This window comes from Cygnus olor, chromosome 4, assembly GCF_009769625.2.
Source record: "Cygnus olor isolate bCygOlo1 chromosome 4, bCygOlo1.pri.v2, whole genome shotgun sequence".
Lineage (NCBI taxonomy): Eukaryota > Metazoa > Chordata > Aves > Anseriformes > Anatidae > Cygnus > Cygnus olor.
Window position 1 is genome coordinate 53,594,012 of NC_049172.1, and position 18,181 is coordinate 53,612,192.

The following is an 18,181-nucleotide window of genomic DNA, read 5'->3' on the forward strand; positions in this document are numbered from 1 at the left end:
ACGTCAGTCATAGCTACAAAATACAAGCTTAGTAACGGAGGATGATGGCATACAGCTAAGAAATTTTGCGTGGGGTTATACTAGAACCAACCAGCTCTACTTACTCTCACCATGACATTACCTTAACATTAGACCTTTGATTCCTGCATAGAGTTTGCTCTATACAAATGTAACAGTTCAAATTCTCCACTAGGCATTGTTAACAGTAATAACTTCAAAAAATGAAAACAAGTTCATTCTTATCCTGTTACCCACAAGTTTACAAGGCATCGGTATTCAAATTAATTTTGTCATAGTTGCCAAGTTATTTCCTTACGCTTTTTTTTTTTTTTTTAAACAATAGCATTAGCTCTCTCAACTTACAGCCCAGTGATTCAGCTGAGACTCTTCTCCCATATGCCAGATTTTTTGAATTGAAAATTCAAATGCTCACCTCTAAGGCTGCTAAGAAGTCAACTCACCAGCCTCCCTTTTCACCTCCCTGGCTTTCCTCCTTTGCAAACCAAGGCTTGATCTTCTTTACCCTTTGCTCTCCCAGAGCAGCTCAGGGTAAGCACATCACAACCAGTTAGCTCACCCTTAGGCGAGAAATGGGAAAATAGCAGAAAGGCAGAATGCATCACCTTACTAGAAAGCAAACCAAAGTGCAAGGCACTACTTCAGAAACATTGAGCTTCATGCAAAAACATTTCTTTTTTACCCATCACCAACTCTAAAGAACTACCAAAGCAAGAAGCAACAGTTCAATACCTTGGAAGTATTTCTTTAGACTCACTCCAGCTTAAAAGCTGGAATGAAGTACATCTCCAGAGCCCTAAAACACCTGAAGCTTGTTATTGTTAAGAGAAGCAGAAGTGTCACATAATTGTGACAGTCATGGCTATGAGTTATCTGCACTGCACAATCAGTTGAGATCCGTAGATCACATTTGCATTCTCAGGAAGAGCTCCTGCTGACCTTAAAGGCATAGAGCAATGCTCATAGGATCGGGGCAAGGAAAAGAAAGGAAGCAAGTCTGTCTAAAACACATTAAAGAGCAATTTTCCTAGACAAGAAAATGTCAACAAAAAGAAATGCATTTTCTTACAAAACCCTGGTGCTATTATCAGTCTCGAAGTTCCTTCACATTTCACATTCTATCCCACCTCACTGTGTTTCACTTGTTTTCTTGTTATGCATGTTTTAGAAAAATTAAGTTAGTTTTGTATACTAATAGCAAAGAATTCTGTCCATTCATCAATATACTAATATGTAACTCATTACAAATATATCTAAGGAGATACAAATATGAATACTGTGGAATATTTCTGTAGTATTGGCAATAGACTCATACTAAAGTTTTCATATTTATCACGGTTTTAAGTTAAATGCATCTCTAAAATTTTTCTTTAATGAAGTGTTTTAACAAGAGACTAAACCCGTATCAACTTTAAAATTCTGTGTTATTACCAGTATTTACGTACAAGAACAGTACTTGGGGGATTTTTTTCTGTAAGGACACAAATCATCAGTATTAAACATCTTCATTTTGCAAGAGCTAGACCTAGCATAACACCAAATTTTAGCAAAACTTTAAGGTATCTAAATGCCATTCTTGCTAATGTTCAGCTGTTACAACATCACCCTACCAAAATCAGGACAGCGTCAACCAGCTGCCAAGGTCCTGCTGGAAATAGCGTAAAGAAGGGGTAAGATTTTGTGCAGGCGTTCACACATCTGCACAGCAGTCACCTGGGTTACAGCTATCTGATCAAGAAGGTTCCTTCATTATAACCCAACCCCTTTATTTCATTCACCACGAACTGCAACGAGAAGGAGCATTAAAGCAGGAAGAGGAGACCAGGCTGCAAGAGGAACGTGACACCACTTCTTGGCACTGCCTTCGGACAGCTTAAAAAGAATTCTGAAACTTCATCTCTAGTGTCTATCTAAACTATTTCTGACAAAATAGCTGTGTCAGTCACGGGCACGCAGAGGTGTAACTGACACAGCTATGCCAGCATAAGCTCCAGGAGCAGTTACACAATCATTGCTTGTCTCACTCTCAGGGATGGCACAGCTTCACCAGCTTAACCACACCACGCAAGCTGTGTATACAGCAGCATACTTGCACTCTTGTACTGGTGTAAGGACCCTCACACAGACATAGGCTATGTCTATGTTTAACCACGCATGATATTTACAGTACCTCGAAGCATTAATCATGGCAGGAGTTACAGCAGTGGAACCTGAACCTAACGTGAGTGCCCCTGAGATACTGACCTCCAGTTCAGGAAAGCCTAAAGGAACAAGCAATTTTGTAGGAATGCAAGATGCACGTCCTTCATTTTTCACGCACAGTTCTGGTTTTAACAACTGAAAAACCCTACAGTTAAAAGTATGCGTTAATAAACAGTTTGAATCACACTCTGAATTAGTCACTCTACAAACACACAACACCATTTGAGGCAGATTCTGCAGTCAGTTCTCTAAGTCTGCCCTGCTTAGGTTGCTACTAATTCTACATACAAAGGAATCACAGGATTCAGCTCATTTTAAATCGATTATGCCAATGCACTCAGTCCCAGAGCCTGAAGACGTGGAAATAGCTCTGAACAGTTTTTCCGTGCTAGCGTCCCATATGGACACCCTTATTCCAAAGTGAAAGGGCTTACTCAAATGCCATGAAGGCTCCAAGAGTTTCCAGAAAGGAAGTAAATATAACACAGCTACTGTGATTTCCACTTGTATACGCTACTTTATTTCATAATAGCCTCCACTACTTAAGTTTTTGCCGTATTGGGATGTGTTTAAAAGTACTTTCTCACAGTTCATTTCCAGCTAAAAATAATACATTTGTGTCTCTCGTTCTGGGTCTTGATTTGACTTGAACTACAATGCTTACCTAAATAAAATCCATTTGTTTGTTTTCTCCCCATAAATCACTGCACAAACCCATTTCGGAATCTGAAGGCATGTTACCTTAAACCTCAATTTTCCAAAGCAACTAGAATTACACAATCATTAGTCATTTTTTTTCCCCAATGAACTATTGGTCTTACTGGCTAGTAATGAAGAAAGATGATGAAATAACAGATAGAAATTAGTTTCCTACGTGTCTCGTGACAACAGACAGAAGTAGGCATGATAGTCCCTATCACCCTTCCAACAGAAGAACGATGTACAGCGTGAGCTCAGCTGTCTCAGACATGGGCATAGCCAAACTGGAGTTATGCAGCGCGACTGAGTTTTCTGGTGTCAGAAGTAGAAGGACTGAATGAAGCTTCTTCTATAGTCAGAGATATTCACAACATCTCTCTCCTGTGTGGACACCGATGACTAGAGGAACAATCCACAGGCTTAATACAATCCTGTTAAAACACAGTAACAGACACAGATCCAGTCCTCAAACAAGGTTACTTTTGCTGCTCACAGAGGTACTTTGTTTATTATGTGGATAACCACTTTTTGATATACTTCCGACAAGCAGATTGAGGTGCTCCCAATTCAAATGTTGCAAGTATTAAGACTCATAGTTCTTCATATGATATGGGTATCATATGAATATCATATGAAGGGGAAAAGCTTAAGTTAGTAGTGCAAAGGTGGACTACGTCCCTAGAGTGCCCTAGAGAATACCATTTCTCAAAATTCAGTCTTTGTGATAAAAGAACTAAATTGCTTATTTTCTTCATCTAAATTGCAAGGTTTTACCTAGTCTGTCAGATACAGAAAGCCTGTGTATTAACTATAAAGTTTAACCAAAAGCATTTTCTCGATTTAATACCATCGATAGTGTAATTGTAATAGTGTAATTCATTTTTACTAGTGTAAAAATGAAGCAGTGACAACAATCCTTGTTAGATCATGAAAACAAGCTAGAAACCACTTAACAGGTAAGTAACTTAAGAACTACACTAAGTATTGCACTAATTCAACAAGTTTAATGCAACTGAAAGACTATTAGACAACTCGAGATTGGAGCGTAAACCATTATTTTCTTGCAGTTTTGTAGTTATACAAACTTACTATGATAAAATATTAAATTTCTTTAAGTTTCAGACTGAGTAAAGTGAACTAACCTTCGAACTCGTACACTTCTTTCCTATTAAAGCCAAACGCCTGAAAACAAGCGCAGAAGAATGAATGGGAGACTGGGAAGGTTAAAGGACGGGCTAGTTTCTGCTGTCCTTAGGCCCACACAGAGTTGTGCTCCGAAGGTACCATCTGGCAGCTGCAGCCTAACCCCTAATCCTAAACTGACTAACCCAGTCCCGTAACCAATGACCCGCTGTCTTTCCTCAGGTTTTTAAGAGATTACAAGAGGCAACCAAATGAGCCTGACTTCAATGGAAACCAAGTTTTTCCTGCTTTCCATTAACTCCCAGTGTCTTTGGGATTCTGCCAACCAATATAGACCGTTCACTAGAAACCTGGACTCAGCTGGATACATATTAACAAGAAAAATGCCATTAACTGAACACAGGCACAAGCAGTAGATCTTGCCTTCCCTGCACAAATATTCCCATTACCAATGCTTGGCCAACTCACTGGTCTGGTCAAATGATCACTAGTATGCATTAAGTATTCTGAATCATAAATTTACATAGTGTTTTTCATAATGCTAGCATTAATTAGTAACTACATCATACTTATTTTAAAAGCACAGTTGTACGACAGGTATAAAAATATACGTAAACCAATAGTTCAGAAAGATCACCTTAGAAGTGAGAATAGTAAGCACTTTCCTTAAAACACCCTAGTCAATGCATTTTGTTTTGAGCAAACTACTCCTTAGCTACCAAGAAAAGGTGACTTATGGACCGGCTCCTTCAAAGGCAGAGATGCACAGATCCGTTCCGAGTTACTCTGTCTAAAGGACATGGTTTACTGAGAGGACTTGACAGCTCAGTCTGATGGTTGGACTTCATCTTGCAGGTCTTTTCCAAACTAGATGATTCTACGATTTTCTAGTACAAACTGGAAGACCTAACCAAACACACCACAGTGGAATAAGAAAACCAAAGGTGCACAGTAATGGCATTTCAGTATCCTTTTAGGTAACCTCTGATTATAAGAAACAGCTCTAAACCTTGTCTTGCCTATAATCACAGTCCGAGTTCGAAATACAGAGTAGACAGTTCCTTCCAGCAACATACAAAGGACACCATGACAGCTATTTTAAAGTTAAGATCCTCACATTTCAGAGAAACGCAGCTTAAAGAAGCATTATGAATCTCACATCCCTTCCTCCTTCATGATTCCAACCCAAGACTCATTCAACCTAAAAACCATGACAGCTTTGAATCCACCAGAAAAAAAAAACTTCTAATTTGAAGACGAAGTAGATTCATTATTGCCTTACAATAGTGGAAACTTCTGTAGACAAAAACTCTACTTAAGAGTTCTTCAGTTTGTTTTCAGGGAAAATGTTTTGCCAGGTGTGGTGACACAGTTGTAGCCTCTGTGTTACTTTCTTCCACAAACAGGAAAAAAACACCAATAATTAAAGAAGACTGTAGACATTATACTAGCGACATAGAAGCATATAGGAAGAGGTATTTGTAGGGTATCTAGTCCCACGCCTCCTGCTCAAAGTGGGTCCAACAAGAGCAGCATGAGATACAGAATTTGACTAATTGAGTTTTGAGTATCTCCAAGGATAGAGATTTCACAGCCTCTCTGGCCAGTCTGGTTCAATGTTTGGCTACTGTCATGGTAAATTTTTTTCAGTGTCCAGTCAGAATTTATCATGCTCCAGCTTTTTTTTGTCTGTTGCTTCTCATCCTGTCCCTGCGCACTCCTGAAATTAGTCTGATTCTTCTCCAGAGGCAGGTATTTGTGGAGGGCAGGAAGACGTCCTTTTAACCACTTCTCTCAAACTCTCCTCACATGTTCCAGCCCTCTAATCCTCCTTATGGTGTTCTGCTGGGTGCACTCCAATAAATCAATGTCCTTCCTATACAGGAAAACCTGGAATTGGACACAGTACTCCAGATATGGTCTCACAAGTGCAGGTTAAAAGCGAGGAACCACCTCCCTCAACCCTCTCACTAACGCAACCCAGTATGCAGTTGGCCTTCTTTGCCGTAAGGGCACAGCTGAAACGTGTTCAGCTTGATGTCCACTAGGGCACAGAGGTCTTTTCCTGCTAACCTGCTTTGCCTCGTCAGTCCCCAGTCTGTACCTACTGATGCATGGTGCCATCTCCTCCCAGATGCAGGGCTTGGTACTTAACTGTTTGACTCCACAAGGTTCAGCTCATGGGTTCCTCTGCACAGCAGACTGTGCTCCAGTGCGTTGATGCCTCCCTCCTGCCCTATTTGGTAACACGCAAGTTTTCTGAGATGCTGAACAGACATTGGTACCAACACAATGACTTTGGTTTAAAAGTTCTCATTGTTAAACATTTTTTTTACATTAACTAGGCCTGCTCTAGCTCTACTCACAGACAGACCAGCTGCGTTCACTAAACCTTGACTGACCTCCACAGACCATTCTTATGAATCAAAGCTTAGACACGTAGATGAGCAGAAAATTGACATTGTTTAAACACTGTTGTTGATTCAAAGCCATAACAGAAGGCATTTCATTCCTTTATATCTGCATTGGTTCTACATAACAAATAGGAAGGGAAAAAAATCCACACTTTCCACCAGGCCTTTCTAATGACACCGAAGCACAATTACTAGTAAAAAGCACATTTACTAGTAAAAGCCTCCATTTTAGTGAAGTCGCTTTCTAGCGCCTAAAACTGCTTATATACGAACAAAGTAATGAAGTTTTTTCAAGCCCCAGCTCATGGCTTTTCCAAATAGCAAGAAAGTTTCACCGATGCCATTTAGCACCTCAAGAACTGACAGGATCACCAGCTAAGAGCAAACACCAGAGCTACTCGCGAGAGCTCTCCCTCCAGGCCTAGGAAGGGGCACGGCATGGCACGCTATTGCTACCTTTCCCTTCTCCCTTTCTCCTGTAGGGCACGAACAGGTAGCAGACTCCAGAACAGATACTGCATCTCCAAGAAGGAAGTGGGTCACTAAATTTTTTGCCCTCAAGCCACTGTTTCCACGTGAAAACTATTTTGGATTCCAGTTAGTTACAAATTTTAACTGCTCCTTCACGTATCTGCTCGTGCAGATATTCATATTCCGTAACTGCTGTTGAGTTTAATTTATTCTCAGCCCTATCTGGGTTTACTTCCCATGCAGATAAGCCCCTGCCTTCTGATACACACGAGAGGAACATTTTGTGGTAGAGACACCAACAACTCTCTCCTTGCTAGAAGGAAGCTGTGTTTACCAGAGTGCTACCTTCAGTACCAGAGTAGTGGTTCTGTTACCTAGAGTAGCCTTTGACTTACAGATGACCAGAGAACTCCTTACATTTCTACATGAAAAAGAAGTTTGAACCCTTCATTGTTAGCATAATACCATTCCTTTAAAGCACAACACGTGATGCCCATTAAAATATGAAAAAAATTCACATTAACATGCCCAATGAACTACTACCACTTCTCAGCGTCAGTCTTTAAATGACCACAAGATTTTTCAGTGTTTCTAGTAATTAAGTGCCAGGTTCTTCCTCTCTTAAGACAGCTGCTTATAAACAGAAAGAAGGTAAGAGTTTGGCTACCCACTGCAGCATTCCAGTAACTTCATTCTGAAATAGTACTAACGTCCACCAAAGCCATCATCTGCTTATCAAAAAGGAAGATGAAAAAAAAACTGGGCTACTCTCCCTCCAGCGATTTTTGGTTTCTCCATCATGCTGCAGCCTCATACGTTTATGTTTTGCTACTTCAGTTTCATTTAGCCTAACCCATGAAACCAACGAGATAAATTAATGAAATGTCAGAACAAGAAAAGAGAAAGTTGAGCAACTGATGCCTTGCCTAGGCTAGGATTTGAAGTATTGTGTGAATTAACGTACTGCTTACTTAAGTTTTAATATAAGCATAGTACAGTAAATTATCACATTTAACTTGTCAAGTTACTACCTAGACTAACAGCTTCATCTTTGTTAAAGATTCAGCACCTCACCTACATTAGAATTTTAAAACTTTTTCTACACGCAAAAGTGTATGGAGCACTCCTGACAAAGAAATTGTTAGCTTTACCTACTTAATTCAAATATTTTAAAAGATGCAAAGCTACAAGGATCTCTGCTAAATGCACAATATCCCATTCCTTAACTTAAGGCCTGAGAACTTATAATAAAATTAGAAAAAACAAAGCAAGCAGAAAAAAAATGCTTCTGCTGCTCTAGCATGTAAAGATGTTAAATGCTGTCACCCCTCCCCAAAATATCCCTTCTCTTACCTGTACACCAGAGACTAAGACAAGTCTAAAAATTGTTTTAATGATTTCCCAGAAATACCATTTATATCACAAAAACAGAGAGCACTAAGCGTATTCATTCATATAAATAGTACACCTTATCTACAGCAAGGATAAACACACTTTTCAAAACTCCTTCTGCACCGATATTTAGAAGTGAAATTTGGTGCTTCCAATACACACTTCAATCGCAGAACAAATAATTACCATCCAGCTTCTCCTTTTTAAAGATTTCTGGTTCTACCACCCTATTTCAGTCCCCAGATGAGTGCTGGAAGACAGAGAGCAAACTCCCTCTGTATTCTTTCCAAGTGTGCCCACCCCCTCCCCCTGGGCATTTGTGCTCTTACTGCATCTGCAAAGAAACAGAGGGGCTGCTCTTCATGTTCAGGTGTAGCTCAAAGCATCAAATCAAGAATAATTTGAGAGTAGATAATGTGAGCCACTTTGCCTTCATAGAGAAGCTTGAACTTCTAAATGACAAATTTAGCACCACCATTTGTGATTTTTTTTAAAGGAGAAAGGTTTAAGACTCCTCTTAATACACAAATTATGCAGAAGAAAACATTTGTTTTCCTCTTTGATTTGTATACTTAGTTATACCTCCCTATTCATTATCTCATTCCATGTATTTTCATGCTTAGTGGTACTACTGACACCACAGTTTGATTGCCTTTGAATGTACAAACATTCACAATAAAATTCTGTTGTCTAAACTTTTAAGCATCGATGAATGCCCAAATTCCATATCCAAGATACAGGCAGTATATATCCTGTAACCAGCAATTCTATATATCCACTACTATACCAATATAACACTCACATGTGGCTTGCTAGTGGCAGGGAAATATCAAACTCTCGTGTTTTAATTCTAAAATTTCATAATTTATTTCATAACTTATTACTGGGGTCTTATTTGTGGGAAGTTTTGCTCGGTTTAAATAATACTACGAAATGGTCTTTATTTCCAGTCTTCTATGCTGAGTTCGTCACTGCATAGACTGAAACAGGAATGGAGAAAAAACGTGCTTCACTGGATCCAACCTCTCGAGTAAGAAAATTTGGCACGGATTCCCCTTCCCCCCCCTGAACTGGAGAATGGTTTTTGTTTGTTTGTTTTCCCTGCATCAAGCAAAGGGAAGGCATCTTAAAGCTGTTATACAGCACTTTCAAATAAAGTCGTCTTTGTTCCCACAATATGAGCTGTTATATGGGGTACCAGGTCTAGTCGTTGTAGCTTTGGTATGAAGATACCCACCTAGAAATTTCTCTTAGCTTACAGAGAATCCTGTAGTCAGTGTGCAAGAACTTGGTGCCAACAACCTGGGCTCTAAAAGCAGCTGTAAAACAAGGCGCTAAACATGTTTTCCTTAAACCATCACTATCTTCAGAAACATATCCTCTCGGCTTGTCCTCTGTGAATGTGTCCAGATTTCTAAAACACCATCAGTAGGAGTTACAGGCTCACATTAACATTTCACAAGCATCTAACCTGCAACATCATCCCAAGTAGGATGACAATGACGACACAACTATTAAATCCTATCTGGCTGACGTTCACCAACTCAGCCCCAGACACAGCAGAAGCTGTACTGATGCAACACTGCAAGAGCTGCCGTGTACGGCCCCAAACAGCTCCAAAACTTCTCTGATGCCCCCTGAAAGCAGCCAGCTTATCTTACCGACCACCGCACACCCCTCAGGTACACACCATTCCAGAGACATTCTGCTGAGCAAGACAGGAAGGCTAGGTAGCAAGACAGAAACGAGTGAGGTTTTAAAATCCATCCACCTGAAGGTGAGAACCTACACTGGGGTAATGGAAGTTCTGCATTGAAGCACCCTACGTAAAGGGGGATTTACCTGCAAGAAATGCAAAAGGATAATGTAAAAGACACGCTGCTCGGCCTCAGCCCTGCGGGGCGAGCTGGAGGGGGCTGTGAGGTGTTACCTCCCCCTGCCCCTGCCCCAGCCCCAGCACCCCCCGGCCCACCCCGAGCCGCCTCTCCCCGGCGGGCAGGGCCTCGGCTGCGGGGGCGAGGGCCGGGGGCGGCGGGGCAGGCCCAGCAGCGGCCGCCCCTCACCGGGGGCTTTCCCCACACGTTCCCGTTCCCCCCCCTCCGCCCCCGGGGGGGAAGGGCCCGGCGGGTGCCGTCTCCCCGGGCCTCGCCCTTCCCCTCCCTGGGGCCGCGGGCCGGGCCCACCCCCGGCGGCGGGGAGGAGGAGGTGGGGCCGGGGGGGACCGGCGGGGCCGCCGCCGCCGCCGCCTCCCCCCCGCAGCCGGGGGAGGAGGAGGAGGAGGAGGAGGAGGGTGGCGGCGGTCCGTAAGGGGGGGGGGGGGGGGGGGGGGGACAACGGGGAGAGGCTCTGACCTCCTCGCTCTTCAGCACCTCCTTGAACTCCCGCTTGATCCTCTGCACCGCGATGTTGGCCATCTCCGCAGCGGGCACCCCTCCACCGCCGCCACCGAGCCGGGCCCAGCGAGCTCCGCCGCCGCCGCCGCTCCCGCTGGATAACTCCCGGCCCCACCAAAATGGCGGCGGCGCCGAGCATGCGCGCTGCGGAGCCCGGCTCCGCCGCCGCCGCCGCTCAGGAGGGGCCGCCGGGTGAGCGGAGCCGAGCCCAGCCCGCACCGGGGGGCGTCGAGGGCCCGGACGCCACCCGGGGGGTTCCTCCGCCGAGGGGAGGCTGCTGTCGCTTCCCTCCCCGCAAGTCCTGAGGGTGCGCCCCGGGAGGCGGCTGCCTGCCGCTCGCCCTGTCACGGAGCGGGCTGGGCAGCGAGGAGCCCGCCCGCCGCAGGCATCGGGGCCTCCCCGGCGGTGCGGGGAAGGGGGGCCCTGAGGCGAAAAGCAGCGGCCCCCGGGGGGACAAGGTGGCTGGGAGCGGCCTGAGGTGTCCCCGAGCAAACACCTGGCTGCCAAGCCTCCTGGTCCAGTCCCCGAGCAAAACCCAGCAGAGGGGGCTCATCCCATGCCTTGAGAATCTGTTTGACCTGTCCATACAACAGCTCCCATCTATTTTTTCCCCATAAAAATAAATTAAAAAAAATAATTCTCACTTGAAAAAGGCACAGTACCCATCATGTCTCTCTCCCAGCCCAGCTCCTCGCTTTGGGTGCGCTGATGTCTCCTCACACAGCACGGGGGAAACCCATGGGCCACAGCAGGCCCCGGAGCAGGTAATGGGGAGGCAGCACAAGTAACTCTTTTTATGGATTCTGCTACAAGATTTTAAAAGCAGATTAAAAGGTGAACATGTCGGTCCTGTCTAATGGACTGTTATATTTTATTGCAGAACCAAATGCTGCAAGCCACAGATGTTGCTCTGTCTGGAAAACAGGAACAGGATACCAGTAACCATCCCTGCCGGTCTAAGGTGCGCAAAATATGGTATGGTACCGAGCAGTGTAGATAGATTTTCAGAAGGGAATGTGAGATTGCATTTACAACTTGTTTATTCAGGAGCTAGAGGCCTTTCAAGACACTGAGGTCTATAGAAAGATTCTGTAGTGCCTGCTCTTTCTATACAGTGCAGGACAATATACAGCATAGACGTTTGTCTCAACAAAGTCAATTTCCATTCTCTTAGAACAGATTGTAGTGGCTTCCAATTGGGATTGTCTGCTTCTAGTCTGGCTGTCATCTTTAAGTGCTATCTGTTTATCTCCATTAGTATACATAGCATTTTGACCATTACATACACATTAAAGAAAGTATGGGCTGAACAGATTAAAAAAAAATCTGGCAGCTATAATACAGATGTATATTGTTATTTTTCTATGTGTATTTACTTTTCCCTAGTTGTTTGACTGGAAAAAGCCCATTTTCCTGCTACAGTGTTGTACCATGTGCATCTGTTCACCAAATTAGCTCTTCTTCAGATCAAAGCTTGTTTTTAACACAATATACAATGCAGTCTCTCAGCTGAGGTTTTTCAGAATCTTTCTGAGAAGGACAATTTTGCAGTAGGCCTTATTTCTTTTTAATGACTTCCAGTGTGATCTTGGGCCTTTATCTTCAGAATAATTTAGACATACAGGTCTTGATGATGTGCTTAAGTTCCTTTTGAGGACGTAGGCCATGGCTTCTCTGTGCCTTAGGTTCTCACCTGTAAGGTACGGGTAATAAGCTACGCAGAGCTTTTGGATGAAAGTTTGGTTTATGGTGTGCTGAGCTCCTATGGACAAAAAATAAAAGGGCAGTACATAAAATCTGCAGGTTAAATGCCTCGTGTCTTTTCAGACAGCTCATAGTAGTAAAAAAGCTGAGCTTCTAATATTCAGATTTTGCTCAGAATGGAGTGGAAAACATGACCTGTATCAAGTGTCAGAATCCTTTGTGTTCCTATGAGTGTGTTTGTATGTTATAGGTAGTAGACATCCAGTAACGGCCACAGTAAAGGGCAGTGATTTTGCCTGGTTTGTATCTAGGTTCATTCCCATGTGCTCATTTGGATTACAAATGTCAGAGTCTGTTACTGCAAAAAGCAAATCAAATTAATATGAATTACCATATCTCTTTTCCTTACCATAACCCAATCCTTTGCTTTGTCCTTAAATAGGCATTTTTTCTTATCTTGCAACTGTTTCATATTCACCATATACTTTTCCAGCTCCCCTTTTTAGTTGTCCTTTTTCTTTTGATTTTTTTTTTGGTAAAAAATAGAGAATATAAAAGGCTTTTTTTTTTTTTTTTAGGGGTGGTGGTGGTGTAGAAAGGAGTAGTGGCAAGGTCTGCCAGCATTAAAATATTGCATAAAATCAATACTCTGTCGTCAGCATACTGAGGTTATTGTCGTATACCCCCTTTAGGTATGAATGTAGAATACCATAGAATACTATATTCTATGTAGAATACTGTAGTTTACTAATTTGCAGAAGAGTCTACAGGGTTTTAGGCCACAACAGGACTGTAGACTAGAAGTCTTCAAGCAGTATTTTTTATTTATTTTTTTAAATGCTTGGAAAGAAAACAATGCTTAGCAAAAATGAGAGCATACTCAGCCTCTTTGCATAATTTCAGTGACTTCCATGTCTGACTTCATTATACATGTTATAGTATGTCAACAATACAAATCTACGTGTATCCTCTGAATTAAGTTCTCATTAGTCTTTTACCCTTAGAAAAACCCACATACAAAAGACTGCAGTCCTTTGAACATAGCTCACTTTTTGTAATGTGAAATTTTGTAGTATATCTCAATTCAGAAGATTGTTCTTTCATTAATCCCATCGTCAGTTTAGCCTTATAGCAAACAGTTCTTTCAATAGCAGCCTTCACAAACTAGCTGCAGTGGTCTATACTTTTGCCTGTGGTCTTGGTCATAAATAATAAGACTGGGAGGTACGGTTCTGAGTATCCACGCGTTTAGTGTGTTTGGCATATTGCTTTGAAATACTTCTGGAAGTAGGAGCAGGAAATATGGTGTATTAAATGAAGTTGTAACTATACAATATTATTGCAGGAGGAAAGTTTATAGGATCAGTGGCTATAAACTGAGGTCAGCGATTTAAGACATCAGCCCAGTCTCAGCAGGAAAAGGCTGCTGTTGCCAATGCTAGGATAACCAAACATGCTAAACAAGATATCATTTCCCACTTAATATGGGAGATGTTATCCATCCCACAACCTATATGTCAGAAACAGTTCCCCACATCTTCATGGAAAAGTGGCTCTTTCTCATGCACAGATTGTGTGGGCGTGCTGGACTTGCTGCAAATACAGAACAACCAGCATGTGCATGGCTCATCTGTCTGAGACTATGGATTCCCCTCAACCCCAGCACACTGCCTGAGGACTCCAAGATGCTTATGTCAGCACTGAGTGATTAAATTGCTTCTCTTCAAGTTACAATTCTTGGTGATCTCTTCCTCATTTCCATATTTTGCATATTTTATTCAGTTCATGTCAGTAGTGTATTTTTCTGTTAGAATTACTCAAGAGAATTTGGAATTATTGTGGTTGTTCCCCGTGATAAGAAGAAGAAAATACAATTTCTGAATCTGTAACTTTTCAGCATGCAACATATTTTTACTTCTCTTGCTCTTTTCCATCTTGCATAACAAGACTTCAGTCCTTGCCCCCCCATCTTGGCCTCTTTAGTTTAGAAAAATCAAAAATGTCAAGTTTGGTCTTCTCTCATTGTTGCTGGAGGATTTCTTACCGGAGGAGAGAGCTGTCTCAAGAGATCTGTGTAGTGATTTCAAACACTTTAGAAAGAGGGACTGAAATTGTAACATATTTTGTATTCTTATTTCACTTATCTTCAAGAGGCATCTATGAAAGGATTAACCTTACAGGTTGTGTTAGTATTAGATGGTATTCACTTTGCATTTAAATGCTCATAAGCTCATTTATGATATGCTTTATTAAGAAATCAGCAACAAATTGAAGCACGGAAGCATGGAATATTAATAAAAATAAGCCAGTTTAAAATTTAGCTCTTGTTTTACACCAAATTTACACCTACAAATTTACACTCTCGGTTATTCCAGCTTGCATAGAGGTCTGCATGCCAGAAGCCGTTTCATTTACCTGCATGGCATCTTGCTCATTACAGAGACTATGAAAACAGATTTATCCCGCGCATTTATTGTCTGTCACATTGTGTTCCTGTTGTGGCAGCGTCCGGGTGACTCAACTCATTCCGAAGATGAGCTTTATCATAAAAATAACCAACTGGTTGTGCGAGTTGACCGAGTTCTTAAGTCGTCACCCCAACTTTCCTGTTCCTCCTATCCGTGTCCACGTCCGGTTTTGTGGCCAGGTGTAACAGTGCCCTCTCCTGGGTGGAACTGGGCGGATTTTCTTGCTCGTCTGAGACAGATCCCGCTGTTGGGGAGCTCTTTGCCTTGCAGAGAGCTCATGGCACTGCTACTGTATAAAAATGGTCGTCTAATCTTTCCTGTAAAGGTGTTCAGGAAGGACTTGGAGGAGTTCTGCAGTCGGAAATGCCTGAAACGGTAGGACAGAAATTGGTGTTCCCAGTGGAGAGATGCTGCATTCAGTCACGATTCGCTCTCTCTAAAGTTGTGGTTTTCGTGTCATTAGCAGCTTGAATATATTTTCTTAAAATACGGTAAGTGCACTAGCTAAAGATCAGATTTATCTGAAGTCACTTGGTTTGAAAACATATGATGCCACTTGCCTGACTTAGTGGAGTTAGATCAGAAATTAATACAGCTATTGATTTTACATCAATCTATGGCTTAAACAACACTTAGCAAAATTTCCATGAAATAATGCCTGTGCAGAAAGTTTTGGTAGTTTAATAGTAATACCCTATTCTTCTTCACTTGTTAAGGGTTTTCATTAGAAATTGATGTTATGCCCTGGACTTTTCATTAATTTGGTGGCAAGGCAATATCTTCTAAATTAATATTTTATCTGAACCTGATATTTTTGATAGGAAAACCGAGATACAAACAGCCCCCTTTTAAGTCTGTCAGCGTTTTTATTTTTTTTAAAACTTATGCTTTGTGGAGGAGTGATTTTCAGCTGGTGATATATACACCTTGGGACCCAGAAGCTGTTTCTTGTGGGTTCATGAAAGGCAAAAAAACAAAAACAACAACAAAACAAACAAAAAAAAAAAAAAAAAAAAAAAAAAAACCAACCAACCAACCAAAAAAAAAAAACAAAACAGGTTTGGCTATGACAGACTTCTTGTAATTCTGTGGGAGGACCCAGTTTTCTTAATGTTCTTAATGAGTGGGCATCTGCCTTGAAAAATTTGGCCTCAGAAGACTGACAAATCTATCAGAGGGAACTAAAAGTATTTCTTATAAGGAAAAAATTGTGAAGCTGTACTCTTTTCTTCCTATTACAGAAAAGAAGATAGCAATCCTTTTGAGGATCCTTTCAAAATGAAAGCAAGTTGGGAGTACAAAAATAGATTTCACAACCTATTATTATTAGTTTTATGAGTATCAGAGTTATAAGGGAAGAGAGGATTTGGCAAATAATATAAATGATATAGTTACCACACTGCTTTGCTGGTATATTTTTTTCCACTTAGAAACATCTTCTACTCTGACTGAAGTATTTGTACAAGTTTAAGCATTTTGCATTACCATCTAATAATGTAATAACTTACAGTACATTATCAAATCTGTGTAACTTTATTTAATAGAATATGGCAGTCTTCTTTTCATAGATAGATACAAAAGGGACTTAAAAGCTGCCTTAAAAGGGCAGCTGGACAGCTTTTCCTGGACAACTGGACATCATCTTCTCCTCTGTCCTTAGTATTTCTGACTGAATAACAATCCCTGCTATTTTAATGACCATAGGGACTCAAATCAGATTGAGACTGATGCACAGAAAACCTCAATTTCATAAATGTCATCAGGGCTGAAGCATATACAACCTTGAAGCTAGAAGCTTAAATTTGTTGTTCAGCGCAGTAGTAGCAAGAGAAGTAGCTAAATGCAGTGAGAAAGTGAGAGAGAAGATTAAAATGGCACTGATATTGTGGAGTGATTGCTTGGGGGTGGAGTTAGGGTATCTCATTAGGACAAATTAATTTAGAGTTAGAACTGGAGCAGCATTTATTGTGAAGCATTAATTGAATGAATATGGGAATCCAGAATAAATAAAAAATAAAAACGCTTTCTGTTAGAGTGAAAGTAAATGCAGTAACAGCCTAATTGCACAGCACTGGTAGTAGACTATGGTCATTAACTGCCAAAATATTTTCATGTTCCTGAAAGTGTAGAAAAGCTATCTGCTGGAAAGGTTTTTGTGCACAAATTGCTCCAACTGACCGCGTGTAGATCAGATTGGGGTCCACAGGGTGCTTCCGCCTGGCTTCCTCCTTTTTCTTTTGAGGAGACAGGCAACACTTTCTCGGGTATTTTATGTTAGAAACTGTTCTGCTACATCACCACTGTGTCTGCTTGGGAGAATGGGATGTGACTGGACACCTCTTGCTCTTCACAAAAGTCTATGTGATCTGAGACATAGAGCCATCAATGCAGGCTGCAATAAGGGATGTGCAAATAGGGATCAAGCTCCTGCAGGCAATAGCTACACATTACACCTGGTCCCTACTCCAAAAAGCTTTCCAGTTATAGGAGATTATAGATGAACGACGTATGAATAACCACAGTATGTGAAATATATATGCAATAAAATAAGAAATCTTCTAGAGGAAGTGAGAACCACAGAGAGGATATTTTCCAGAGCATTTTGCATCATCAGTTCTTATGAATCCTTTCAATCTGTTTTGTAGCACACAAGATTTCTTAGGCATCCTGAAAAGAGGAAAATATCATTCCTTTTAATAAAAAAGAAATCTAGAGCTCTTGTATTCAGCTATTATTGCTTGATCTAGCAATTTTGGGATTCTGAGGCTTTTTGAAGATTCTAACTAGAATTTGAACTTATTTCTAATGAGAGCCATCTTGCTAAACTACAGTATGATCTGTCATGATGGTCACCAAATCCACAACTGATGGAAGTCTTTTGGAACTGTCTAGAATAAAAATTTACAAGCTAGTGAAGTTTGTCAGAGATCATCCCAAAAGAGCTCATCCATGACAGATGGGTAATTTATCAAGTTGTACTGCTGTTGATACCATCCTAAAGTATCTGCTAGGACAACTTTGTATTAGGAAAAGAAACTTTTCTATTGATCTCACTACAGTAGAATACTAATTTAGCTAAATCATTAAGTCTAAATCACTACTCACTGTTTAGACCACAGTCATGGAAAAAGTTAATTGAACGGCATTTGTAGTCGTATAAACCAGTAACTACCAATTCAAGAATACAAATTAAGACAAACTGATTTTGTTGTTTTCCTAATCTAATTGTCTCCAGTCTGGCTACGGGGCTAGCAAGGAAATGGGATCTGGCAAGTTG

General features: G+C 41.4%; 2 protein-coding genes across 3 annotated transcripts in view; one reads left to right on the forward strand and one right to left on the reverse strand.

Annotated features, from left to right (window-relative positions):
* UBE2K (ubiquitin conjugating enzyme E2 K) overlaps positions 1-10,847 on the reverse strand; it is a 38,111-nt gene extending 27,264 nt beyond the window's left edge. Inside the window, exon 1 of one of the 2 annotated variants that reach the window (XM_040556073.1) lies at positions 10,691-10,847. In XM_040556073.1, the coding sequence (XP_040412007.1) occupies positions 10,691-10,753 (63 nt within the window). In that variant the 5' untranslated portion in view covers positions 10,754-10,847. The remainder of the gene's footprint in view (positions 1-10,690) is intronic. The other variant, XM_040556074.1, reaches the window with a different exon arrangement.
* SMIM14 (small integral membrane protein 14) overlaps positions 10,743-18,181 on the forward strand; it is a 53,150-nt gene continuing 45,711 nt past the window's right edge. The window contains exons 1-3 of the mRNA XM_040556070.1: positions 10,743-10,924; positions 11,415-11,496; positions 11,613-11,693. Of these exons, the coding sequence (XP_040412004.1) occupies positions 10,743-10,924; positions 11,415-11,496; positions 11,613-11,693 (345 nt within the window). The remainder of the gene's footprint in view (positions 10,925-11,414; positions 11,497-11,612; positions 11,694-18,181) is intronic.